The sequence below is a fragment of the Anoplopoma fimbria genome, chromosome 8 (genome assembly GCF_027596085.1).
Source record: "Anoplopoma fimbria isolate UVic2021 breed Golden Eagle Sablefish chromosome 8, Afim_UVic_2022, whole genome shotgun sequence".
NCBI classification, from domain to species: Eukaryota; Metazoa; Chordata; class Actinopteri; order Perciformes; family Anoplopomatidae; genus Anoplopoma; species Anoplopoma fimbria.
Window position 1 is genome coordinate 24,952,044 of NC_072456.1, and position 27,717 is coordinate 24,979,760.

The following is a 27,717-nucleotide window of genomic DNA, read 5'->3' on the forward strand; positions in this document are numbered from 1 at the left end:
ACGAGTTGATGGTCCAGGAGGTGCTGTCCTCCCTAAAATCCTCCTCTTTCTTCCCCTCACCTTGTCCCACTGTAGGTGGCGGCGTTTTGAGTTGGATTCTTCCATCGTATTTAGAAGTCGAATCAAACGGCTGCACAAGTTGTTCCATAGAAATCTACTCAGACGGAAGATAAGAGGAGAGCTGGAAAGAGAAAAATTCGAAAAAATGAGATTTGCTGCTGAGTTTGCCATTTTTGTTTTTTTATATAGCTCTTGATTTCTGTTCTCTTTTTTATTTTATTGTATTTCTTCCCTTCCAAATAGGATCACGCATATTATTATTATTATTATTATTATTATAATAGAGGAAAGCTGTTTTGTTAAAACGAAAGAATCAGTTTTGTTTGTGTAGTCGAAAACAATCTTGTTAAGGAGACGTCATTTTTAGCAAAGCACATTTTTTTTGTTGCCCCGATCTCCCGTCGTAACTAATCCAGAGATTCGTGCACGTTGGGGGGAAAATGCACCTCGATTTACCGCACACTCACATTTCATCCACGGTTACCACACAGAGATGTGGAATCAGAAATTTCTCGTCTTTTTGTTTTTGTTTTTGTATTTTACCAGAATGGAAATGTGAAAAAAATCACAGCAGTTGATTGAAAATGAATAATTGATTTATCGTTAAATCTGCCCATGAGCCTTCGCTCCTGCCTTCTGCTCATCTCCTTGCCTGAGAATTACTGATGTGTTGGGATGAGTGTGTGTGTGTGTGTCGGGTGTGTGTTTGTGGTATGAAGCGTAAAGGGGGGGGGAGGAGGAGATCTCGTAGCTGGACTCTCCTGTTTATTTAGCCAAAGGGTTAAAGCAACACAGAAGACGTCACAGCCTTTTTTTTTTTGGGGGGGGATTTTAGGAGTTCTGATTGGACTGAACAGGATCACTACATTCAGCTACCGTCACACACCCTTTCACTTGCTTCCTTGCCGTCACACAAACACACACACCTATACACACACACACTTCACTGTAAAGCACCCAGACCTGCTGCTATTGACTGATTTCAGTGCCCTTAGCTAGAGGATAGCTGCAGGATAGGGCTTTTTATTTTAGAGGACTAGAAACGGTGAAGAGATGATGGTTGAAACAGTAGAAATCTCAAAGTGTGTGTGTACATCAACCCTCACGATACAGAAGGACGGAGAACAAGGTAAATAAAAGATGAAACGGAAAAAAAAAAAGCCTCAAGTTCATAAGCGTTTAAGCAGAAGGACACTTATTGTTTAGTTGTCTTTACTGAAGAGAGCAATCAGCGCTGTTTTCTGTCTCTGCCTCACCTCCACTGGCTGTCCCACCCACAATGCTTTCATCTGGGGGGGGGGTTTGTGGCAACGAGGGTCCTTTAAGAAATGTACAGTAGTATGCACCCTGAGGTGGGGAGGGCGTTCTCCTCACCTCTACCCGAGCCGGGGGGGCGGGGGGAGAGGAGTCCTTTGGAGGAAGGATGAGGGAGGGAGGGGAGGTTAATGATTTTTCTTTTTGTTATTTTTTTGTTGAACTTGTACAGGGGTTTCATCGCTGTATTAAAATATGTACGGTCTTATTTACATTCTCTTGGTTTGGTTACAGAAACTAATAAAATAATATACTGTTGAGATGCTTTTCAGTGATGCCTGGTTTGTACTCATTTTTTCATTTAAAAAAAAGAAAATTCTGATTTAAATTTGGCACATATCACTTCTCACCACTAGGTGTCACTACAACACAATACTCGGGTACCACATTCAAATGAGGCGTCCTATTAAAGGGATCATAAGGTAACAAGTGTATGCCAGTGGTTATTTAATCATTTAATAATGTTCTATATATTAGATTTAACAAAAATAGAAACAATGTTTGCGTCGCCAGGCTTTAACAGATGTTTATACTCCTGCAGAACACTGTATTCATCCTTGTTAGCACTTCATGCAAGGGATTTGGTGTACAATAAATTGAAAAGCAACTTTTTGATTTGATGAATTAGATACATTTTTATTGATGACTTATAAACATTCATACGGTAACCACGGAAGACTTAATTACTTTTTCTGATGGTTTATTACAAATTGCTGACTATTTTTAAATTATTAATATATCTGCAGTGAGTGATTGTGCACCTGTGTCTGTAAACACACAAAATAATAAACACAAACTTCATTTAGGACGTTTATTTCATGATGATTTTGAACATTACATCAGTCTGTTGGCGGCAGTGTACAAGTACATATATATTCAACACATGCTGAGTGAGAGAGCAGTTTATTTACTATGAAACGTTGACTGGTGAAGCAGTTTGTGTTTTATATTTTTGCGCTTTGATTATCCCACTTGGCTTGTAAAATTCAACCATCTTTCAGTCCTCAAATATATATATATTTATAGCTTATCAAGAAAACAACATATTCATACATCTGAATTGAAGGCAGTACAAAAATAATTCCTCTAAAAACATGTTTGTGGGCCGTGCCACAACGAAAAAGCCCTCCGACTGAAGAAAAAAATATATTTTTTAAAGCAGACCTGCGGGGGGCGCTGTTCCTCAAACGTCTTCATTTCACTTTGGGAGTTCGGTAGATCTTCTACACGCTGATACTGATGGTGCTGGCTTTATGACTACAACTACCAAATACATTTTGCTCTAAAGCTCTTGAGTCTTTGAAGCGGGAACAGCTGAGCTTCTCAACAGTCACTCATGGCGTCCTCAGTTGGCCTGCTGGCGACCGAACCTGAGGTCGTAGGACACCATGTGGTAGTTGTCCCAGGCGAACAGCTTCCTCTGAGCCAGGTTGTAGTCGACCATGCTGTTGTAGCGGTACTTGTTCCTGAAGGGGACGGCCATGGACTTCCCCTGGCTGGTTTTGGTGTCGTACACGTAGTTGATGATGGTGTCCGGCGCCGTGTAGCTCGCCACGGCGTACATCTTGCCGCAGATGATGAAGGTGTTGGCCACGGAGTTCTTCCTGATGTTGGTCTCCCAGCTCTTCTTCACCTCCAGGCTGTGCGGGTCCAGCTGCGAGATCACGATGGCCCCCTTGGCCTTGCTGGTGGAGTAGACGGCCCACAGCCCCTGCTCATCCACGGAGAGGTCGATGTCCGTGTAGCCGCCCCAGGAGTAGGGGAACTGGCCGTGGAAGCCGGCGTGGGGAGGTCGCGACGGGCCGCGGTGCTCTCCGAGGCGAGGTCGAAGCGGATGAGGGATCGGCTGCGTCGCCTCTGGTAGTACAGAGAGCCTCGGTACAGGGCGGCTCCGGTGCTCTCCACCAGCTCCGGCAACATCAGGACCTGTCAGGGGGAAAGAAATGACACAATGACAAGGAAAGATTTTTGGGGGGCTTTTTCCAAATGAACGAGTATCATCCGTGTGACACCGACCTTGGATGGAAAGCCTTTAGTGAGCTGCTCCATGTCGTCGTACCCGAACAGCTGCCGGACGTCGGAGCCGATGGTGTCGATGCGCCAGATCATCTCCGGTCCGTAAGGGGAGACGGCCTCGGGGTCCTGCATCCAGACGCCATATTTACCTGCTATGTTGTCGGCCTTCCTGTGAGTGACGGGCTCACCAACCGAAACCAACTCCCCACAACCTGCATGCAGGAAGGGATGAAGAGATGAGACACACTTTTATATATGATGTAATTATCTTCAAATTGTGTATGTGAAAATCTAGGCAAGAGCTTTGAATCAATAAAACGTTTGTCAGACAAACACAGGACTTTCACCCAGGAGACCAGTGTTCGTGTCCCAACGGGTTGAGTTATTTTGAATTTACTTTCGCAATATTTATGGCATGTTTTCACTACTTATGTGACGTTGTTTACGTTTAATTAGATAAAATACGATTTTTAAGCCCAATCATGATGCTTTTACCTAAACCTAACGAAGTGGGTTTTTTTGCCAAAACCTAAGCAATGGTTCTGATTTTGAATTCACAAAGTTGACCACCTGTTAACTGAGACTGAAGAGGAGTGTCACAGTTTGACGAGCTGGGCTACCCGGTGTGTTAGAAAGTGACGCCAAAAGGTCCGACCAAGCATCAGTGTGTGACGAATTGGGTTGCGTATGCTGACTGTTGCACTAACTGGTCTTGTGTCTGTTCCCAATAGACTGTAAGTAGGAAGACGACGTAGTTGTAGTGACATCACTCGGTTTGTGGACCCTGGTTTTGAAGCCTTGAGTTTTGCTTTTTTGGCCATCTTGTTCTTTTGCAACCAGTGAGTGGAAGTGAGTTTATTTGGACTGTCGAGTAGTAACGTAGAGACGCTGTTTACAGGTCTGGTAGCAACCTGTCAATCACAGTAGCCCCGCCCTAAAGTAATACCTGCTTTATGGTCTGTTTGACTCTAAATGGAGCATCATTTACTAAATGAACATCATGCTGTATTGAAGAAGACTTGAAACTAGAGATTGAGACCATAAACTCATGTTTACAATGTTTACTGAGGGAATAAATCAAGAGAGAAGTAGAGTCATTTTCTCATAGACTTCTATACAACCAGAGGAGTCGCCCCCTGATGGACAGTAGAGAGAATGCAGCTTTAAGACACTTGGCTTCACTCTTCAGAACCGGAGGTTGCCGCCTGCTGTTTCCCCTTCAAATAATCTTTCCTGAAGCTTTGCCCTTAGTGGTTGAGATTAGGACTCATAAAGGACTAAATTTGGGGAAATACAAACTGATCGGTGTCACAACGAGGGACTGCCCCAATCTTGGAATGCAATCATCCCCAAATCGGATCATATATTTCCGGCTTCAGGTGACCTCAAGACACATTTTTACGCGGTCAGTGATGCACATTAGAAGGGACCTCTAAATGTACGTGACCGCGGGGCAATGGAGGTAATCCGAGAGCTGGTCAGGGGTATGATGAGGTCGTCGTTTCCCGTCATGGAGGCAGACGGCCGGTCTAGAGATGCTGCCTGACATCTCTGTTGAGTCACCACCATCAGAGCAGCGACCTGACCACAACTCATCCCGCGCTCCAACTCCTCTCCGCTGTCAGTCTCACTATGAAAACGATAAGTGCAGCGCTGTATATTTATCACTTCCTAAAATACCCCCCTCGTTCTCAGGTCCAGGACGTGGCAGCGGATTAAAGGGTCGGATATGAATATGTCTTATAAATACACAACCCGCTACCATGCAACTTCCATGTTGGCGCGGCCTCGTTGGAGATAAAAATCTTTTCACGTGGTGGACCGCATGTTTATCTCACGATCTCCCAAACAATCAAACCTGCACAAGTTGTGGTGGGGGTTTTTTTGGAAAGGGAGGGAAGGTTTGCACGGGTGTGGAATCATCGTTAGGCGTGCTTCCTCTTTACATTTTTACGATGGAACTGGTGGGGAAGGCCCTCATACCTACGGATTGGCACGACGTTGGTATATTCTCGTCCCAAATGCTGCAGTATTAATAGCAGTATTTGCTTTGAGGTTGTCAGCAGGGGGGGTGAGTGTCATGTTTACCAGGTCAGACAGAGGGGGGAGGAGGGAGAAAGGGGTGAGTGAGAGGGGTATAAAATGCCAGGACTGGGTTTTAAAGGACTAGACTGGTGTGTTTCCACTTTTTAGCTCTTTAACTGCAGAACATTTGTTCTTTACTGGGGGAGATGCAGTTGAATGTTTTCTTTCTTTCTTTCTTTCTTTCTTTCTTTCTTTCTTTCTTTCTTTCTTTCCTTTCTTTCTTTCTTTGCATCCTCATTAGCACAAGCATAATCACTGGCTGTTCTTTGTCACATGCAGTTAAACGAACATTTACATACTATAGAACATATACACAAAAATGAACTTTTGTAAAGGTTCATCGAAGCTTTCGTATTTTCTAATTGTATGTAGGTATGGTTTTCAAAATGGTTATCATATCATTTATCAGCTCATTAACGCTACAACAACATAGACATGTGTCACTTGCCACCTGATCTTTACTGCACATGTGCAACCTAGTACTTCACACCTGTGGTTAAACATTCTCATGCAACTTATTTTTCCCCTGATAAAAATACACTGTGGAACACAAATCTGTGTTGAACTCAATAGGAGGAGAGCTAGTTAACGTTAGCTGTTAGCAGCACAGTCCTGCCTGGTTAGATAACGGAGGTTGCATTGAGTGACATTATGATGCGTTCAAGCACTTGGGCAAATGTTTTTATGTCATCAAATGCAATCATGTAAAATTTAGTTTTTGGCACGAAAGATAAGTTTTAACAGCAACATTAAAAAGATCTAAGAGGGGGAATTATGACTTGTTTAACTTTTTGTTTTTGATGCATTGATATCGGCTCGGTACTCGGTATCGGCCGACACACATGTTCAAAAACATCTCTAATTTAATCTCTAATGTGAAATTTTAGTAAATGGGCTAAAACATCCTACTGAACAACTCATATAGTTTTGTAAGGGAGGAATAAATAAGAATATTTCAACCAGAGACCTGTGTTGTCCTCAGATCCATCAGGAGCCGGTACCTCTGTCACCTCGGCCTTCAGCTCCTGGAAACCCGGGTGTCTGTGCTGCCACGCTGAGTCTGACAGAGAGAGATGAAGACACATGGAGTTAGTTGAATAAGAAACTGTAAGGATGGAGGTGATTCTGCAGAAAAAAAAAACCAACATGTCCCACCTCTCAAACTGCTGCTGTCTCCCTGCCTGTTGGGCCGGGTCATCAGGTGAGACATCGGGTTGGAACCTACACACACGTACAATAGTTAAGAGAGTGTTTGTGTTTCTGAAACCGTGGCTATGGCTCTACTGACAGCAGGGAATGTGACAGCAGGAAACAAACACCCCTGAAGGGATTCCCAGCTGCTCTGGAGTCAGGCAGTCGTGGATTTGGCCGACCATAACACACACATTCGACACCCGTATCACCCCGGCACTGTCAACTTCACTGTCAGACCTCAAAACCAGTCGCTTGGCTCTTCCTCTCGCTGTATCACTGCCAGCTATCAACCTTCTCTTCTCTTTCTTCTCCTTTATTTTTATTTTACCTCCAACCCCCGTCCTCATTTTCCCCATTTGACTCCTTCTTGAGACCGTTACAGTGGAGAGGAAACAATGTCAAACATGTCTGTAAACTGTGTACCCTTCATGCTGATGTTTACAACAGAAAAAATGAGCTTATCAAATATGTTTTTCCTGAAAATGGATATTGTTTGTGTACCTGTGGCTATGGGCGACTTTGTGCACGTTGCCCGCTGTGCTCTTACACGTGCAGCGTCCCGTGAGTGATTTCAGGCGCATAATGAGCCCTAATGATGCAGATAACTTTAAGCGCTAACATCTGGAAGCTGATGTTGATTCTCTGAAGAGGAGAGGGAGGTTTGCAATGAGGCAGGCAACAAGCTTGCTACGTTAAAGGTAAAGGTTAAGCTCATTTAAACGTTTGTAAAGGAAAAAAGGTTGGAAGTGTTTTTTTTCCATTCATCATCATCATCATCATCATCACAGGTAAACAGCCACTTTCTCTTACAGTGTTTTCCCCTGAGTGTTTAGTGTGGGCCATATGTGCCCTCACATCCTGCCCTCTTTGTTTGGGATGTCACGGAGCAGAGTACCATAAAGCTCACAGACCAGACGGGTCTTCAGTTCCCAGAGGAGGCTCCGCCAGAGGAGACAGCGGACTAATCAACCCCGGCTTACAGAGTTCAGCAGAGCTGTTGGATATAACTCAGCACTCCCATGATATTGTTGACATGGAACTAGGCATTTCTTATCCACCCTGGCTTCATAACTCAGGGTTCTGTGTAGCATCAATAGTCAGAAGACATTTAAACAAATCAATTCTACTCAAAATTGGCCACAGTCTGGTTCTTTAGTCCATCTACATACTGCATGATGTGCACATTTATTGAAACATCTTAGAAGTTCATTAAACATTATTTATGCTGCACAAAAACACACACACACACACACACACACACACACACACACACACACACACACACACTGGGAAAAAATACACTGTGGCTGTTTCACTGTGATGATGATGAAGAATGGCTGCAGGAAATCAAATTGAAAAAAAGCCTCTGATATGATAGACGTGGTGAAATCACCTGTGTTTTTGGCGATGGGCTAAACCTGAGTAAACTGCACATAAGTACTTTTTTGACCTGAAAATAAAAAATAAAAAAACTTTGTTTCGGCTTGTATTTGTATTAGTTCTGCCTCAAGCAAACACCATTTTTTTTAAGTCATAAAATAGTTACAATATTTCAGCTCATATATTTTGAGAGGAAAATGTTACTGCAGGTCATAACCGATGCTTGAGTTGTAAAAAGATATTCCTGTCAAAGTTTCCAAAAAAAGCTCTGACTTTTATCTCCTTTCTGTGGTTCTGCATGTCGTCCTCTCACTGTGATCTATTCTACATCTGCCTCCCACCCTGAGGGGCCCTCGCTGTGTATTTCTGCAGGTGCAAACATGAGCAGCTCAACAGATAACCGGGAGTATGCAGAAGATTGAGTCTAAACTCTCCTGACGGGGGGAGATGGCAGGGGAAGGATTTACGATCAGTAGGCTGCACAGAGCGACGGCTTAACTGAGGAAAAGAAAAGTAGGGATGGTGGATGGTGACCATTAGGAGATGAGGGGGTGAGAAGACGAGCGAAGGGTCTAATTGAACGGATGTTTGGCTCCTGCAAACAAACAGAATACCAGAGCTTAACCTCACCGGCTCCAAGATAACTCCCTAGATCTGTGCGGCCCTCTGACCTCCCCCCTTTAGAAGTATAGTGTTCGCCCTCCCCACCTGGTCTGACCCACCAGGCGTCATCAAAAGCCCCCCTGAGATGAGGCCTCTGGCATGGAACTCCGACCACTTCCAGAGCGTGCATCACATTTCACCCCCCTCCCGTCCACCAAACCGGGCTATTCGCGCCCTGCCCGCCATGCAGAGGGAAACACCGGTCATAAAGAAAAGCAGGATGGGCTCATAAACACTGAGCCGGCCCTCTCTGGCCCGCCGGCCATCAGCCTCCTAAATGCAGGAGCAGAAACCTGAGCCGATCGGTCTCTGCAGACTAATGGGGGCAACCAAAACATTAACCACACAAGTACACACAACATTAGAGGATGCACACACTTTATTCCCATGCTGTCTTTAAGGGTATTTATGCAGGAAGACATCTGTAAGAATACACTTTTATTTATATATATTTATTTATTTATTTTATTTTATTTTTTTTTTTTTTATTTTTTTTAATTCTATTTAATCTGTAAATAGCAGTTAATTGTTTTGCCTTTGTCCAGATCTGTCTTTTTTTCCCGTATGTAGATTGAGAGCAATGGAAACCAGAGTTAAATTCCTTCACATAATTGGCCAATAAAGCTCATTATTTATCAGCTTGTTCTCTACTGCTGCAGACAGCGTACAGAAACAAACAAACACACATTGTAGAACTCTTGTGAGACTCTTTGTATGTATGGTATTTCAGACATGCATCAACGTGTCTCTGCTTCAATAAATCCATTATACATCAGTCAGAGTAAAATAACTGAGAGGCATCCTGTTAATTAATATTTCCATTGGAATATAAATAAAAACTAGTGCACAATTATCTACGAGCTATAGAAATGTTATATTCATGAGTTTAAAGCGTTTCTATTCATAAGCGTCATTAAGCTTTGCACATGTTCTGAGTGGCTCATGAAGCGTGTAGTGGTTTGCAGTGTATCTCTTACCCCCAGCAGGTCTCACCGGGCCACCGTCCTGCAGAGGGGGGCTCGGTGGCACCATGGGGGTCTGTGGGGGACACGGTCTGCTCCTCAGCCTCTCCGTCTCCCTCCTCATCTCCTCCATCCTGCGCTGAAGCCCCTCCAGCTCCTGCTCCAGACGCTCCTTCTCCCCCCGCAGCAGGTTCCTCTCCCCCGTGGCCCGGTTCAGAGCCTCCTGAAGCCCGGACTGAGCTGCTGCCGCGGCCCCCTGGGGACCCCCGGTGTCCCCTCCTGTCAGCCGGGACACCAGCGCCTCCAGCAGGCTGAGTCTGGCCTTCAGGCCCTCCACCTCGGGGCCCCCGTCTGCGGGCAGCTGGCCTCCGTTGGGCTGGGCACGGTGAAGGTGTACTGGCATCGTCCACTCCGGTCGTTCCCCCTCCACAGAGCGGCTCGGTCCTGAGCGTCGCCTCTCAGGAGGAGACCACACACACACAACGAGAGAAGGAGGAACATCGTGGAGAACGTCCTTCCACACGGATCAGAAGGTCACTTTAAATTCTTCTGTCGAGTCTTCTTCTATTTGTCAGATCTCAACTGGAACTCTCCTTCAATCATTTACTAATCCTGAGGATGACTTTCTGTCTTATTTTGTCTCACTCTTTTCTCAGGTATCTCTTCTTCTTCTTCTTCTGTCCTCCCCTTCTCTTGTTCTTTTTTCTCTCTCTCCTCAGTGGACAGGTCTGTAACTCTGAGCTCTCCCCAACAGCTCACGGATATTTATACAATCTGGACAGAGAGGGAAGGAGGGGAAGAGAGGAGAAGGTGAAAGGAAAGGAGGGGAGGGAGGGATACAACTTAAGGGGGGAGGGTGGGGGTCAGAGGACAAGGAGAAAGGAGGGAAGAAGAAAAGAGAAAGTCATTGGATGACGGTTGTTTTGGGGACAAAAACATCCTTTTTTTTTTACACAAGTTTGAGTGTCTGTCCTGCAAAAGCTGTTTTTATATTTAAGAGTCCAACACGACAGCATCTGTCTTTTAAAATGTCAGTAATTCAGCCCCTCCAGTGTCTTATCTGTAGAACCATCCCCTGATATGCATGATGTGTCACAGGGGATTTGGAAATGGGCCTCAATGGATACCGTTACCTCCAGAGGAGCCGGTGTCCCGTTGCACAGTGGTAGGGGGCCAGAATGTGACGCAAACAGACGACAAGGACTGCTATGAGGAAGGGTCGAGGTTACAAGTCAATCGATGAGCACTGACCCCCGGCATAGGGACCGGGTCCCTTCGGCTGAGCTTTGGTCTGTTGTGGACAGTGTGTGTGTGTGTGTGTGTGTGTGTGTGTGTTGGAATTCATGCTGCAGACTTCACTCAGATGTGCATTTAATACAACATGATGTGAGCTGCCGGGGAACATTTTCTCAAAAAGCTCACTTCCTGTCACTTGCTGCCAGGGTGGATTTGTTGCGGTCCGACCTCTCGTCCTTCATCTCTCGTGTCTTTTGCTTTAACACAACATTCTACAGTCGTGTGGATGATCTCTTGTTCTTTTTCCAGAGAGAGGCAGGATGAAAAGATTTGGAATGGAGACCCTTGCTCGGTGATGCACGCAATGAGGCAGGTGTGCAGCCACACGCACACCTTCTGCTCTCAAACAGTCATCGCTGAGCAGGTCTCAGCTTTCTCTCATATCCTGCCTCTTTTGTTTTGGTTCCTTGACTCTGTCCTGGCTCCTCTCCTACACTTCTTTTCCTCATGTTTCCTGACTTGCTGTGTTTGTTCAGACTTCTTGTACACTCTTAGAAATAAAGGCACTAACTAGAACCATATAGGGTTCTCTGGCTTATCCTCATACGAGAAGCCTTTTCGGTTTCTGGTATAACCTTTTTAAAAAGTTCCACCTTGAACCCTTTTAGAGGGTTCTACCTCAAACCCAACGAATAAAGGGTTATACCTAGAACCATCTGTGAAAGGTTCCACCCAACGCGCCAGATGTAAGTCCTACAGAAAATCCTTCTATAATGTAATGGTTCCACCTTGAACCCTCTCTGGAGGTTCTATCTAGAAACCTTCCACAGTATAAGGATACTAACAAGTCCCCTTTTATATTTCAAGGATTTCATCTAGAATCCACCGAAAACCATTTTATACTCTTATACAAATGGCACTCAAGTTGTGTTTTAGCAATTACAAAGTGAAATTGCAGGGGGTCCTACCAAGTTCTTAATGGCCATTTAACTCTTCATCTCACAAAGAACCCTTGAATTTTTTTCTTTTCCAAAAAGGGTTCTTCATAGGTGGAGGGTCTTAAACTTGCATTCTCTCTCCTGTCCATCAGGGGGCGACTCCTCTGGTTGTATAGAAGTCTATGAGAAAATGACTCTACTTCTCTCTTGATTTATTCCCTCAGTAAACATTGTAAACATGAGTTTATGGTCTCAATCTCTAGTTTCAAGTCTTCTTCAATACAGCATGATGTTCATTTAGTAAATGATGCTCCATTTAGAGTCAAACAGACCATAAAGCAGGGTAGGCTTTAGGGCGGAGCTACTGTGATTGACAGGTCACTAAAACTGCATTGTCCGGTCAGGGAGTTGTCCGTGTGTTCGTCTTAAGACTTTAACCAAAGTTAATAGTTACATTTTGGTTGCTGAAAAAGGTCTTATTCAGCGTTCAGCTGTGTTAAGCTCCACCCTATCGTGTCACTTCTGGTTGCAAAAACACAAGATGGCGACGGCCAGAGTGCTGAACTCGAGGCTTCAAAAACGTGGACCACAAACCAATTGGTTACGTCATGGCGACATACGTCCACTTCTTACATTCAGTCTATGGTTCTTCAGAAGCAAATGTTTATGTATAAAACCCAAGCCCTTCAGGAAGAACCCCTTTGGAACCCTTATTTCTAAGAGTGATCCATCTGTGTTGACCCTCCAGGCCTGAACCATGCACCCTAAACACCACCTGACTGATTGATGAGGCAGCTCTGTGATTGGTCAGACAGATGGGAGAGTGGATGAATGAGGTATAGTATGTGTTTGACTTTGAAAAACACATCCTCTTACAGGAAATATCTTAAGAATGAGAGGCTGAAGAGAGGGTGGAAGGTGGGACACTCCTTTATTTCATTAAGGATTGAAATAAATCATCAAAGGATTAGAAGATGAGAGTAAAACCATGTGTAAACAGAAAAATAAGCTTCTGGGAAAGTAGGAGGAGGGAGTTAGAGATAAAAAAATAGAAGGTGTGGAGTGTTTAAACATATGAACAATGTTTTATTCACTAGAATCCCAAGGGAGTGGAAGTCTGAAATGGAAATGTATTCTCCACTTCTTTTAGCTCGTGACACATCGTCCTCTCACTTGTTTCTCCACTGGACAGGGTGTGTGTGTGTGACTGACTAACACTGGTTGGCACATCGTCCAATCCTCTCTCTTTCTTTCTCTTTTGTGAGAAAATGACTTTTATATGACTCAAATAACCGCTGCTATGCCCGGAATCTGAAGTCATCCATAATGAGTCGTAACGGAGGACCAAAACATGCTCTGCTGCCAGTGTCGGTGTGTCTCCACGGGAAGAAAGCAACAGAAATGTTCTCTCGTGCACAAATAAACAGTAAAGTGTAACACTGAATTATTATTATTAGTGAGATTCCTCTTTAAAATGTCATTGTGGGTCATTTTTCCAGCTGAAAGTTCCAAAGAAGGAAATGTTAACTTTATATATGTATTGATTAGGCCTCTTGATAGGGTGCATGCTATTCATATCTTTTTTTAAAGTCATTTGACTATGTAATGGAAAATGATATTAGTGTATGTTGGAAGTATATAGTGTAAAGGTTTTGAATGAAATGTACTATGATGTGAAGATTTTACTCTAAAGGTCGAGAACTTTGTCTCTCTGTATGATAGTATTACACTGTGGGAAGGTGTTACCCCCCCTCCCTGCTGCTCATGGCCTTCACCTCTGTCATTCATACCTCCACCTTTTGACCTTCTCCCTCTCGGTCCTTCCTCCTCACCTGGTCTTCTTCCTCTCCTTTGTTTTTCTACCTTTTCTTTGATATTCATGCACCCCTTTTGTTCTTCATACCCCCTCCATGACACATTACTCAGAACTGAGCCTGGCCACCCCGGCTCCCATACATAGAGGGGTGAGTTCAGTACTTTGCAGGCTCCCTGTGACTCTGTAAACTTCTGGCTCTTTCATGCAAAGAAATAAAATACCGCAAGGACATTTCATTTGTTATTTGATCATTATTTCAACGCTCATTGAGACTCATCTCGGAACATAGATAGTATTAGTATAAATTGTGTATTAGTATAGTAAATTGTATTGGAAATTTCCACCACAACTACCATTTTCTTTACATTCCTTATGATTCAAAATAATTCCCTACAGTAATGTTCTACTGTTTTTGTTTTGTTAGTCTTGGGTTTGTTGAGGCTACAACTGAATTTCATCACGGAAAACTGTGTTGCATAACGACAGCAAATTATCCTTGAATCCAAATAGCTCCAGATGAGGGGAGATTGATGCCACCTGGGTTAAAGTGGCACTATTTCCAGAGATGTATATACCAGAGGGTATAAAAGGTTAGAAGACAGCAAACTGGTTGGTCTGTGCTTGTGTTCTCATTAATTGTACACAGAGGACCCAAAGTAATAAACCCATGTTTTTTTGCTCCTTTTGTGGTCTAAATAAATTTGTTTTTTTAGGAAAATCAACGCCTGCTTGGTGCTCCATGCTTCCCACTCACCCTATACCACATCAACATTAAAACAGGTTTCTTCTCTTCATCTCCAAAGCTGAAATATGGCCGTCACCCCCCGCCGTGCAGCAGCAACTAGTGCAAGCTGGAATACCATCTGCCATTAATCAATAAAGTAAAAAGACCTCTGAGGGCCAATTTAACATCTGCTCCCTCCGAGGGGTTGGACAGTGCCGTCTTAGCAAAGGGCAGAACTGTCAGTGTGCGTTTGTGTCTACTGTCCGATGAGCACAGGAGCAGCCGGTCTGTCAGAACAATAACGCTTCACGGCGTCCAGTCAAACTTTAGTGCCATATTGGGACTCCACACTGCCAGTAAAGTCTCAAACCAGTAAAAAGAAGTTTGGTAATGAGAGGAGATACAAATAAAGCTCAGGACTAGGATTTCCAAAGTGGTAAAGAGGAGAGAGATGACATTTTCATCTGTTTTCTTTCCATCAACCAAACTTTCCCTCCGATTTCTCCCTCCTTCCTTCCTTTTCTAAATTAACTCCAGTTAAAACCAGTTGAAACCACACCAGTGCCCTTTAAAATCACTTTATTCCAGAGCAATATCAGTATATCACAGTCTTCCAATGCAATGCCAAGAGTATTGTACATCATTACAGAATCAATATTTACAGCTAAAATAAATTACATCAAAAAATAATAAAATGACAATGTAGAGTTTTTAAATGTATTATACAGTTAATTAATCCAGACACAATGACACCTAAGTTTATTTCACAGCGCAACGTTCAACTTGCATCTCTTAAATTACCCCCTGCCTACAAGTCATGTAACAGCATTCATACAAGCATCGGCAAAAAATAAGAAAATGGTGAAATGAAAGACATGAAGAAGCTTTAAAACCAAACAGAACCATCTGCAGAGTGAGAGTTTAATGTCACGAGCAGGAAAGCAGCACGGCCGCGACCAGGCGGGCCCCAGAGCTCGATGAGCCCCGGGAGGAAGGTGAGCGGCTTGGATCGCAGAAAAGGCCGAGGAGACATTCATGACCTGGATGTTTCGGTTTGACGCGGTCCTTCTGTACAGTATAACAAGCTATCAAGAGGCAGATGGAAATGGAAAAGCGGTGATTTATGGAATAGGATAATATTCAATATTCCCTTTTTTTTTTTTTTTCTCGATCATCTGCACTGATACACAGACCTGATGAAGTGGAATAACTTTCCTTGCCAGAATGATTAAAAAGAAGCCGCGCTTTGACTGCGCAGATGAGCCTCAGATGTTCTCGTGTCGAACGGTGAAATGTGCTTGTGTTCCCTATAAACGCTCTCACACAAGGAATTATGGGTAGACATCTGAGGTTCATTCGCTGAATGTTAAAAGCACCCCTTTATGCGAGGCAGCAGATTCAGACCAGCTCAACTAAGAGATAGATCCTTCTGCCTTTACAGTAAACTATCGATGCAATGCAATATGCAGGAGGTTCCCTATGTGTGATATGTGTCATGGAGCACTCCTTCACTTTGACTAGAGGGGCTGAGAGTCAACGGTTTCTACCAAACTGCTTTAAAATATCTCCACAAGTCTCCCCCATCACCTTTCTGTATCTTACTCTCAAACCAGGGATCAAACCTTGAGCCTGAGTGCTAATCTCACTGCAGATTATTTGAAAATACAAATGATAAGCAAATTGAGGCCATATCCCTTGAGGGGTACACTGAGGGAGGGGTGTGGGAGGCTGGCTGGCGCCCCCTAGCTGGAGTGGAGGACTGTGTGCAAAGAAGAGAGAGAAAGAGAAAGAAAGAGAGAGAGAAAGAGATGGAGAAAGAGGACAATTCTTCCCTCATCCTCCTCGTCAGACACTAGCGATATCGCAGGATGACTGGAACTGAAAGAGAAAGAGAGAGAGAAGGAATATTTAATGACACGTTCTGCACACTATGTTGATTTGAACTATTGTGTGGGGTGAAATACTCACTGATGATAATGAGCAGGAGGGCAACAACTACCAAGGCGATAATCATCTTCATCTGTGGAAGAAACAACACATTCCTCTGAATACAGCATTCCTCTGACTGCAGTGTAAATGCAGGGGGATAAAGAGACACACATGAAAACAGACAGACGGCCCACCTTCATGTCTCTCCACCACATCCTCCTGTGCAGCTGTTTGGCTCGGCTACTGAAGGCGGACGCGTTGTCCGATAGGCTCTCTGGGACGGCGGCGTGGCAGCAGCACAGACGGGGAACACGTGAGGAGGAAAAATAAATGATGAAATATGTTAATCCCCACGACAACAACAAACCTGGCTATTGTTTAGATGCTGGATGAGTGTTGGCTCCGTGTTGTGCATGTGCAGTTACAATGTGTTATGTAAGCCCGTAGCTCTGCTGGTGACATCACTCCCATGGACAGTTTGGGCATTAAATGGTGAACAACAACTCGCCCCGGTTTACACATGACGGAGTGAAAACACATTTTCCTCAAAACCCTCCCTCCCCGCCTGTCCGTGTTGTGATGTCCCTCTCCAGAATGCTCGCCCACGCTGCTGCTCTGTTCCTTGGATACTGTTGTTAACTGGGGTGTTTACGCGTGTTAACAGGAAGGTCACGCCTCCCCAGCGTGCGGCCCTGCGGTCGTCCGAGCCCACCGTCCCTCTTTGGAGCCTTTATCTCCGCCATGTGTCGGCCGTTCTCACGCCCATGTGCCCGTTAACGACCCGTCGCCGCTACAAAGAGAAGCGCTTCGGACGAAAAGGCTTCTGAGAAGGCGCTTGTTAATCTCCAGGAGTTTTAACGACGCCTTTGGATCTGCACGTGTCAATCACAGGACATTATATTTGCTCACATAAAGGATAACACACACACACTGTAAAACCCACCAATACAGCCAAACTCGCATATATACACACAAAGGCTCATGCAAACACAGCACAGATGTGTTCCAGATGTGCGTCACTGTCTTGGTTGGCTGTGACAGAGAGAAGCAGTTATGTAACATATGTGTGGATCTCATGATGAGAGTGAGAAGAGACACTTCAGCCTCATCTTTTCACCTTATGGAGCGGCAGAAGAAGAAGAAGAAGCAGAAGAAGAAGAAGATGAAGATGAAGAAGACGAAGGAGTAGAAGAAGAAGGAGAAGGAGGAGAAGATGATGAAGAAGAAGGAGCAGAAGAAGAAGAATGAGTAGAAGAAGGAGGAGGAGAAGATGATGAAGAAGAATGAGTAGAAGAAGGAGTAGTAAAAGAAGAAGAAGAAGAAGAAGAAGAAGAAGGAGAAGATGATGAAGAAGAATGAGTAGAAGAAGGAGTAGTAAAGAAGAAGAAGAAGAAGAAGAAGAAGAAGAAGAAGAAGATGAAGAAGAAGAAGAAGAAGAAGAAGAAGAACGAAGGAGTAAAGAAGAAGAAGGAGAAGGAGGAGAAGATGATGAAGAAGAAGGAGCAGAAGAAGGAGTAGAAGAAGAAGAATGAGTAGAAGAAAGAGTAGTAAAAGAAGAAGCAAAAGAAGGAGAAGAAGAAGAAGAAGAAGAAGCAGAAGAAGAAGAACAAGAAGAAGGAGAAGATGAAGAAGAAGAAGAAGAAGAAGAAGAAGACGAAGGAGTAGAAGAAGAAGAAGGAGAAGGCGGAGAAGATGATGAAGAAGAAGGAGCAGAAGAAGGAGTAGAAGAAGAAGGAGAAGGCGGAGAAGATGATGAAGAAGAAGGAGCAGAAGAAGGAGTAGAAGAAGAAGGAGAAGGAGGAGAAGATGATGAAGAAGAAGAAGGAGCAGGAGTAGAAGAAGAAGAAGGAGAAGGAGGAGAAGATGATGAAGAAGAAGGAGCAGAAGAAGAAGAATGAGTAGAGAAGGAGTAGTAAAAGAAGAAGAAGAAGAAAAGGGAGTAGTAGAAGAAGAAGAAGAAGAAGAAGGAGTAGAAGGAGAAGATGATGAAGAAGAAGAAAACATGTGCGTGTCTTGTTGAAAAGCCTTTCATGTGTGTGAGCGAGCTAAACGCATTTCACACACAAAGAACAGAGTGTGAGACCTGTCAAAAGCTTCCAGACACACACCTGGTAAAACAGTAAACCTGGACAAATCATTAGTAGCTTTAACGTGTCCTGTAAGTATTTACATGCAAGCAGCACTGCTGCTCACAAAGGTAATGTTCTGTGGAATGTTTTACCAGGTCTGTGGAATTTCTCCAAATAAAATATGTGACGTATTTCTGTGTGGTTTAATGTAGAGCTGCAACGATTAGTAAATAATTTCACTTTTCCCTTTAAATATTCTCTTGACACTTAAAAAACAGACTTGTTTTAACATACTCTTTTTTGTTTATCATATTTTATTGTAAGTTTTCATATCTTATTTTCTTAAATGATGTATTTTACTATTGCAATGCGTTTATTATCACCAAGCCAAATTGCTTGTATGTGCAAACATACTTGGCAAAAAACTTATTCTGATTTTGAATCAGTCAACTAAATGATAATCTGCCTCTATTGTTGTAGGTGTTCCACGTCTGCCATGAGCCAGATGAGCTCTGGGAGGAGCTACAGGCTCACCTGCAGAACGTTTGTCTATGTAAAGATGTAGTTGAGTAATGTCTTTGTGAGCAGAGGACGACGTCACTCTCCGTCTCGTCGTCAGAGCATTCGTTTTTTTGTTGAAATAACCGGGCCGTCCGTGCATGTTTTTAGTGCATGTGAGCGTGCCCCACTGGTTAGCTCACGGCCGCCGCTCTGCACTGCTTTCATACGGCGGTTACAGCTGATAACGGCGTCCTGAACGATGTCTTTGTTGCAGAAGTGTAGCAGTGTAGCACCCATCCTCCGGTTTACCCTCAGGCTGACACCGCCCAAATACGCCTACATACTCAATGCTCAATCCTCAGAATCCACGTGCAAACAACCTGTGAGCTGCCTATGGAAACTTACCATTAAAATAAATAAGACTGAGGAAATGCACAAAAAAACCCCCACAGCTGTCCCAGTGAGACTCACCTGACTTGTCCTGCAGGTCGTCGAGCCGTTCGCCCCTCTCTATCACCTTGGAGATGTTCTCCTGCATCACATCGATCACCTCGTCCACCTGCGACTGCACCCTGAGGACACAAGTCGGTGCAAGACGGTCATAAATAATATACATCAATCATAAAGGATAAAAGGTAAGATTTGTCAAGGTTTGATCTTTTCTTCTGTGGTAACCAAACACATCACAAAGCACCTGTTTCCCCAACAATTTCCTCTTCTCTCTCTCTCGCCTTGTCCAGCTGGCAGGCAATAAAAAGCCTGTCAGATGTTTTCATCCTCACAATGATCGGCCTGCACCTGTTCAGTATCTGCAGAATAATGCTCAGATCCGTGCTTTATCCACGGTACTCATGCCTGTGCATGGCATGACAAGTCCAGATTACCCTTCAGTCACTCTTATTGCAAAGTCATTCTTAGCGATATCTCTTTGAAGGATGCATGGTTTGAGGGGAGGACATTGGCAGAGAAATTATTTTAAAAAATGGGAGATACACGTCAAAGGAATTCGTTTTTTCTAACAACTGATCACTTTTTCCAACAATATTCCACTGATTGTCTCAGACAAGGAACTGCAGGAAATGATCAGTCTTGGACTAAAGCTTGATTGCAAGCTGAAGGCGGAAATATTACACATGCAAAACCAAAACCACAGAAAATCACAATCAGCAACTGGGGAACAAAGAGAAGAACCGCCACAAAAACCCACTGGGAGATCCTGACTTTAGAAGGTTCAGGTTCAGACGGACGGAGATGAGCCGGGGCAATGTGCAAACATTCCTGGGGCCGTATTCGTGAAGCTTTCTGGTAAAAAGAGTTGCTCCTAGTGACGAAGAATTCTTAGAACTATGGCGTTTTCTAAGAATCTCCCCTTGCAATAAAGACAAGATCCTGGTAAAGATGGCACCTTAAACCTTAAAGATTTAATATGAATAAATGTCTGGTATGTTTATCTGTGGCCTGAGGGGGGGGCAAATTTGATTAAAGTATTGCGATAATTATATATTTGCATTATTGGGAAATGCTTGTCTGTGGTGACATTCCCAGAAATCATGCTGCATTACAGTTTTTCTCCATTGTATACAATTGTATATAAAGATTGCTATTATTCAGAATTGTGTGCATAATTCTATTTTTTTCGTGTATACACCGGAGAAAAACTGTATTTTTCTGGGATTGATGCCACAAACACTCAATTCATAATACTTCAAATATATATATAGTATTACTTTTGTCAGTGGTTCATCGGCTCAATCATGTTTACCTCCTTCGGCGACAGTGACTTAACAGACATTTATTTAAATGGACATTTTAAGATTGACACTCGAAGAAAGCTTCTGAGGTGAAAAACTTTTAGGAGTAGGGAGGAGGACTTTTAAGAGGCCTAAGAGTTTATTGAGCACTACTTATATATACCACTATTATATATCAAATGTCCAGAACTGTAAATAAACATAAGCAAATAAATATAACTTTCAGCATGTGAATAGGCTACTGTGCAAGTAGGCCTGTGTTTTAAAACATTTTGTAGGCTACTTTTAAAGTAGACCTATGGTTTACAATTCATTCAAAACAGACATAAAAGTTACATAAAGCAGTATAATTACACCATGTCTTAATAGCAAGATTTTTATGATTATAGCTATCGATTTCACTGTCCCTTCAATGCCCGTTATCACTAAGAGTATACTTTTTTAATATATACAGTGGGTACGGAAAGTATTCAGACCCCTTTAAATTTTTCACCCTTTGTTTCATTGCAGCCATTTGCTAAAATCAAAAAAGTTCATTTTTTTTCGCATTAATGTACACTCAGCAACCCATCTTGACAGAAAAAAACAGAAATGTAGAAATTTTTGCAAATTTATTAAAAAAGAAAAACTGAAATATCACATGGTCATAAGTATTCAGACCCTTTGCTCAGTATTGAGTAGAAGCACCCTTTTGAGCTAGTACAGCCATGAGTCTTCTTGGGAATGATGCAACAAGTTTCTCACACCTGGATTTGGGGATCCTCTGCCATTCTTCCTTGCAGATCCTCTCCAGTTCTGTCAGGTTGGATGGTGAACGTTGGTGGACAGCCATTTTCAGGTCTCTCCAGAGATGCTCAATTGGGTTTAGGTCAGGGCTCTGGCTGGGCCAGTCAAGAATGGTCACAGACTTGTTCCGAAGCCACTCCTTTGTTATTTTAGCTGTGTGCTTCGGGTCATTGTCTTGTTGGAAGGTGAACCTTCGGCCCAGTCTGAGGTCCTGAGCACTCTGGAGGAGGTTTTCTTCCAGGATATCTCTGTACTTGGCCGCATTCATCTTTCCTTCAATTGCAACCAGTCGTCCTGTCCCTGCAGCTGAAAAACACCCCCATAGCATGATGCTGCCACCACCATGTTTCACTGTTGGGATTGTATTGGGCAGGTGATGAGCAGTGCCTGGTTTTCTCCACACATACCGCTTAGAATTAACGCCAAAAAGTTCAATCTTGGTCTCATCAGACCAGAGAATCTTATTTCTCATAGTTTGGGAGTCCTCCATGTGTTTTTTGGCAAACTCTATGCGGGCTTTCATATGTCTTGCACTGAGGAGAGGCTTCCGTCGGGCCACTCTGCCATAAAGCCCCGACTGGTGGAGGGCTGCAGTGATAGTTGACTTTGTGGAACTTTCTCCCATCTCCCTACTGCATCTCTGGAGCTCAGCCACAGTGATCTTTGGGTTCTTCTTTACCTCTCTCACCAAGGCTCTTCTCCCACGATTGCTCAGTTTGGCTGGACGGCCAGGTCTAGGAAGAGTTCTGGTCATGCCATACTTCTTCCATTTAAGGATTATGGAGGCCACTGTGCTCTTAGGAACCTTGAGTGCTGCAGAAATTCTTTTGTAACCTTGGCCAGATCTGTGCCTTGCCACAATTCTGTCTCTGAGCTCCTTGGGCAGTTCCTTCGACCTCATGATTCTCATTTGTTCTGACATGCACTGTGAGCTGTAAGATCTTATATATACAGGTGTGTGCCTTTCCTAATCAAGTCCAATCAGTTTAATTGAACACAGCTGGACTCCAATGAAGGAGTAGAACCATCTCAAGGAGGATCAGAAGAAATGGACAGCATGTGAGTTAAATATGAGTGTCACAGCAAAGGGTCTGAATACTTATGACCATGTGATATTTCAGTTTTTCTTTTTTAATAAATTTGCAAAAATTTCTACATTTCTGTTTTTTTCTGTCAAGATGGGTTGCTGAGTGTACATTAATGCGAAAAAAAAAATGAACTTTTTCGATTTTAGCAAATGGCTGCAATGAAACAAAGAGTGAAAAATTTAAAGGGTCTGAATACTTTCCGTACCCACTGTATATATTTTTTTAGATAAACCAATCACTGCTTTTAAAAATGAGTCATACCTAGCACCAGGGGTCAACCACCCCTCCTCAATAAGGTCAAAGTTGTTGTCCCTTCCTTGCTCGGTGTTTCTTAAATCCCTCCTAAACCAGGCCCCCTTTGCTAGAAATGTTTAGGCTAAGTAAGGAGCTCTCTGAGAGTATTCCCAGGTGGCTAACCCATCAGCTCCACAAAAAACAATGTGTTAAATTCTCTATTACCACTTAGCCTAAATTGACATTTTATTTTCCTTGGACAATCCTAACTGTTGAGCCCTGTCTAGTTTCAGGTGCTCACCCCAACAACAAACTGTCAAGCACAGATTTGGGAGAAACAACTCTGCCTCAACAATGACCTCGTCTGTTCTCCGTCCGTCTCTTACTGGAGGTTAATGTGGAAACAGACTGGGCCGTCTTGGGAATGTTACACAATAACCTGCACATGGCGGCCGGCCTCTCTTACACAATCCGCTATAAACCTGTAAACATGACGAGCCTCGGTTGCGTAACGGCCCGACACCAAAAATCAAGAGTGCTGGCAATACAGCTCCGACCTCTGGCTTTTAGTTGATTTGGAGGAGTGTGTTTCCTACTTACTGCTTGAATTTGTCATTCTGAGGTCCAAATCTGGGTCCTGTGGGTCCTCGCCTGGAAAACGGAAATATTAATGAACCCAGAGTGACCAATTTAGTGCGTGAACTTTCAGCTGTAACGACTTATTTTGCTGCTGATATGTGTCAAAATGTTTTACTATATGTTAGTATGACTTCTCACATCATCTTGGTAAATTGAACTAAAAATATATTTGATTTATTTGTTATACGCTCAGGGTCTTAATATAATATAAACAAACTCACAGAAAGAAGTCTTCCTCCTCATCAGAGTCCTCCTCCAGTAGGTTCCTCTGTAAAAGAGGAAAAGGTCATAAGTCAGATAAGGATAAGTTCTGGACAGTGAATGACTACGATTTTAATTATTTCAGATTTGTTTCAGGAACAAGCTGCCGTAAGAGCATCTTGTCAGTTGAAAAACCCAAACAAAGTACTTTCCTGGCACTCACAACTGGTGATGCTGATGCCGAGATATGAAACTGACCTCCAGGGCCAGATACCTGCTGATCGATAGAATCTTTTTCTGTCTGTCCTCAGAGGGCAGACATACCTGAAAACACTGCTACTATAGTGCACTTAGGCTATGATGACTTACTAAAAAAATAAGACTGTTGCTGCTCTGCTTGCCAAACCTCAATAAAAACTCTTCCTCTCCTTCCTGCACTCTTAAACTCTGACAAGACAAAATATACTTTAAAAGGTACGATAAAACCTAGTGGTTTCTGTGATCTCAAGGTAGATTATCTCAAGAAAACCCTACCATGATCATAACAACGTCTGAACCACGAATGGCTTTAATATGCAAAGAAAGCACCCTTGTGTAAAATGCTATTCATAGAGAATTATTTAGGACAGCTGCATTAAATCCTCACAGGAGGAGACCTGGACCAGGGAGACAGTAAGAATCTGTTTCTAGTTTGAGTGCAGACAGGAGGACTATATTCCCTGCTAGTGGGAAAGAACGTCTTCTAATAAAAGCAGGAGATGTTGCATCCATTCAGTGCGTTGTCCCATTAGTTCAGGAGCAGCATAAACTACATTTGAATTACAATATGCAGAGGTAGTTTAGTAGAAGTTTCAGTTAAATGTCCAATTTTTAAATCAGGACTCCCTGCTACTACAAAGAGCTGAAATAAATAAAACCCATGGATGTCCCATGTTAACAGCTGCAAGCCGATATTGTGCCGGTAAATATTTAAAACACTGTCATCTGCAAAAAAGCGGAGGGAATGGTGACCATATGATGATAAAGAACTTTACAAGTCGCGGCACTAACGCTCTCCTTCTGTACATCTTTCTTTCTTTCTTTCTTTTCACTGTCTAGCATTGGAGCCGTGAGGGAGAACTGGTAGTTATTATCAGAGGGCAGGAGGTGGGACGCTAAAGGGAGCGACTGGTTATGCAAGTGTACCAGTAAGCTTTGCTTTGATCCCAGTTCAACACAATAGCAAAGAGGATTTCGCAGAGAAACAGAGGACTGAGTAAAGTAAAGAATCAGAGGAGGAAAGGGGAGGTGGAGGTGGGCGGGCGGGGATGATCACTTTGATGAGAAACAGACATTTGGCTTCAGGAGTTTATTCACTTTACATCCTTCAAAAGGTCCAATCTCTTTTCTGTATTCTGTCATTGTTCATTTACTTTTCCACAAAAATTAATAAATAATCATCTTAAAGCAAAACCTGCATCGTTCTGTTTTTGACTGTTGTTGAAGCCAATATGGTTTTATATTTGAAAGACTAAGTGCTTATATTTTATGGTTATGTTAGTATGCAACGCCACATGGGCGCATTTAACATGTTGGTGTTGGGTCACATCACACAATCACGAAATAAGTAGACACAGGTGTGTAGCCCCAGTGTGTTTGGACCGCAGCAGATGTTATGGTTCTTCATGCCAAAATGGCGTAATACAGACTACTTTTAATCGTTTTGTGTCATAATTAAGTGACAGAAATGTCTAAATATTGCTCCTAACACAGCTTAAACTACAACAGCAGCGAGATGGAAGAAGTGAGCGACCAAGGATGAACTAAAGGTAAGCGCGTTGACAACACAATGGAGCGTTCAATCCACCAAATGGACCAATTAGTCATCACAACCATAACAGAAATTTCAACTGAAACCTTATCCTGATAAGCCAACAGACTGTGTAAACTTCTAGAACCCAAACTCCCCCCCTCCCTCCATCTGTGTCTCACCCTCTCGCTGCGAACGGATCCCGTGACCTCGTCGTCATTGAGGTGTCGTTTAAACTTGGGGGGCATGGTGTCTTCAGGCTGCTCCTCCCGATCTGGCTCCCTCTGTAGGACAGGGGAGAAGGAAGAAGAAGAAGAAGAAGAAGAAGAAGATCATGACGTGGACAGTCGGCTTACACGCATGCAACAAGCCACAATGATCATACACGTGACATGGCGGCCTGCTAGAAACTCCCTCAGAAATAATTACATTGATGAGAATTAATGGTGGAGCAATCAGAGGAGAGATAATTTAAATTGTTTCCTCTGCAATCTTATATTTAGCTCTGGAACATTTTAATAAATCAGTTCTGTGTTTATGCCAGCTGTCTTTGAAATAATACAGCTCTCCTCTCCTCTACTTTTCTTTGAAAGTAAAGTCTTAGAGGTCCTAATATTCCTGGCGTGAGCAAGCATTTAGTCTCACTGGCAATGAAAGGAAATGTCATCATTGCTCTGTGTGTCTCAGGGTGAAAAACTCAACTATGTCGGATGTGGAAAACATACTGTTCTTCCGATTACACCCCCTCCCCTCGAGTGTGTGTTTGGGTGCTACTTGTTCCAAACACCGTTTGCAACGGTCCAACAAAACACAACGGTGCCTCAATAAAGTTCCTCTGTGACACTGAACTAAACAACTTGTGATCCTCAGGCCCTTCTGTAACCATCGGGGAGGAAACACAGCATTCTCTCACACCCACCCACACACACCACCTCTCAATCCAACAATACAACTTATACCATTGAATCCAGTTCAGTCTGACACTGTGGCTTTTTTCAGCAGGGTCCTTTTTCTGGCAGTGCGATATGGAAAAAAAGGGCCTGTTCGGTTTGCCAGGAGAGGAACTTTCCAGTAAACAGAGGTGAAGAGAAGCAGGGGACAGGGCTCGCTCTGAAGCAGCGACAGCGAGAAGAAGAAGAGACACAGAAAAGAGAAAGAGGAGAAGCCAACTCTATCATGTTAGGGTTGCAGAAGGAGGACTTTTTTTTTCAAGAGAGGACTTTTAAAAAGGTGCAATCCACAAAAAAAGAATTGGATTCATATAAAAAGGTGTGATTTTAACTATAAAATTGAAATTACAGACAGCGTGATGTCAGTTTTGGACAAAAGAACTGAGGAAATTGCCTCATGATGACTACAAGAGAGGATTGTAGGTATGGATTGCAATGTGTGATCCTCCAAGAGGAAAAAGAACAGACATTCTTACTACTACTGTCATAGTATTAGGTTCCAAACAAGGACTATCAAAAAGGTCAAATCTCAGGATCACAGCTGCTATGTAGACCACAAAACAAAACACTAATAAATCTGTGCAATACAAATACACTGTGCAATACTATAACTATAATTATTCTGTCTGTATTTATAAGATTTATTTTTATTTATTTAAAATACTTGTTAGTTTTTTCTACTATGTACCTTGTTTGCACTATATCTATGCTGCTGTAATCCTGTAAATGTCCCCGCTGCGGGACTAATAAAGGATTATCTTATCTTATCTTATTTTATCAGGAATAGTAGCCAAGGGTCCTGTGTTCCCCAGCTCAAGACAATATCTTCTTAATATGTCACATTATGAGGACCTTTTGAAGTGTTTTATGCTCTCAGTATTATCTTGACTCAGGTCAAATGTTTTATATATGTTTCCTTTGGTCCAATCACCCTCAAATCTGCAGACAAGACAGTTTTGTTTTCTAGATATTTGACATTTCTACCTCCAACATGTACAGATGTGTACAATACAAACTGCATCGCAAAAATGCACCTTGTTTGCATATACAGTACCAGGCAAAAGTTTGGACACACCTTCTCATTCAACGACTTTGAAGAATCTGAAATATAAAACATATTCTGGTTTTTAGCGTTTTATTATTATATTTGATTATTGTGATTGTTTTTACCCTGTACAGCACCTTGAGATTTCATTGTATTTTAAAGTGTGCTGTATAAATGAAATCCATTATTATTATTAACCTACAATGTAGAAAAATATAAAAATAAAAATAAAGAAAAAACATTGAATGAGAAGGTGTGTCCAAACTTTTGACTGGTACGATATATATATATATATATATATATATATATATATATATATATATATATATATATATATATAGTACCAG

General features: G+C 42.9%; 2 protein-coding genes across 3 annotated transcripts in view; both read right to left on the minus strand.

The window, feature by feature from the left end:
• Positions 1-2,719: 2,719 nt before the first annotated feature.
• Positions 2,720-10,175, minus strand: myoc (myocilin). The gene is given in 7 exon segments (XM_054603499.1): positions 2,720-3,165; positions 3,168-3,300; positions 3,391-3,602; positions 6,443-6,535; positions 6,631-6,696; positions 9,690-10,025; positions 10,028-10,175. Coding segments are annotated over 7 exon segments (1,434 nt in total).
• A 4,781-nt stretch (positions 10,176-14,956) lies between these two features.
• The window catches only part of vamp4 (vesicle-associated membrane protein 4), a 16,064-nt gene continuing 3,303 nt past the window's right edge, over positions 14,957-27,717 (minus strand). Inside the window, exons 1-8 of one of the 2 annotated variants that reach the window (XM_054602769.1) lie at positions 26,335-26,430; positions 25,558-25,659; positions 23,607-23,653; positions 23,347-23,397; positions 19,359-19,459; positions 16,512-16,591; positions 16,357-16,408; positions 14,957-16,266 (exon numbers count right to left, since the gene is read on the minus strand). In XM_054602769.1, the coding sequence (XP_054458744.1) occupies positions 16,241-16,266; positions 16,357-16,408; positions 16,512-16,591; positions 19,359-19,459; positions 23,347-23,397; positions 23,607-23,653; positions 25,558-25,659; positions 26,335-26,337 (462 nt within the window). In that variant the 5' untranslated portion in view covers positions 26,338-26,430 and the 3' untranslated portion in view covers positions 14,957-16,240. Of the gene's footprint in view, positions 16,267-16,356; positions 16,409-16,511; positions 16,592-19,358; positions 19,460-23,346; positions 23,398-23,606; positions 23,654-25,557; positions 25,660-26,334; positions 26,431-27,717 lie in introns of those variants that run through there. The other variant, XM_054602770.1, reaches the window with a different exon arrangement.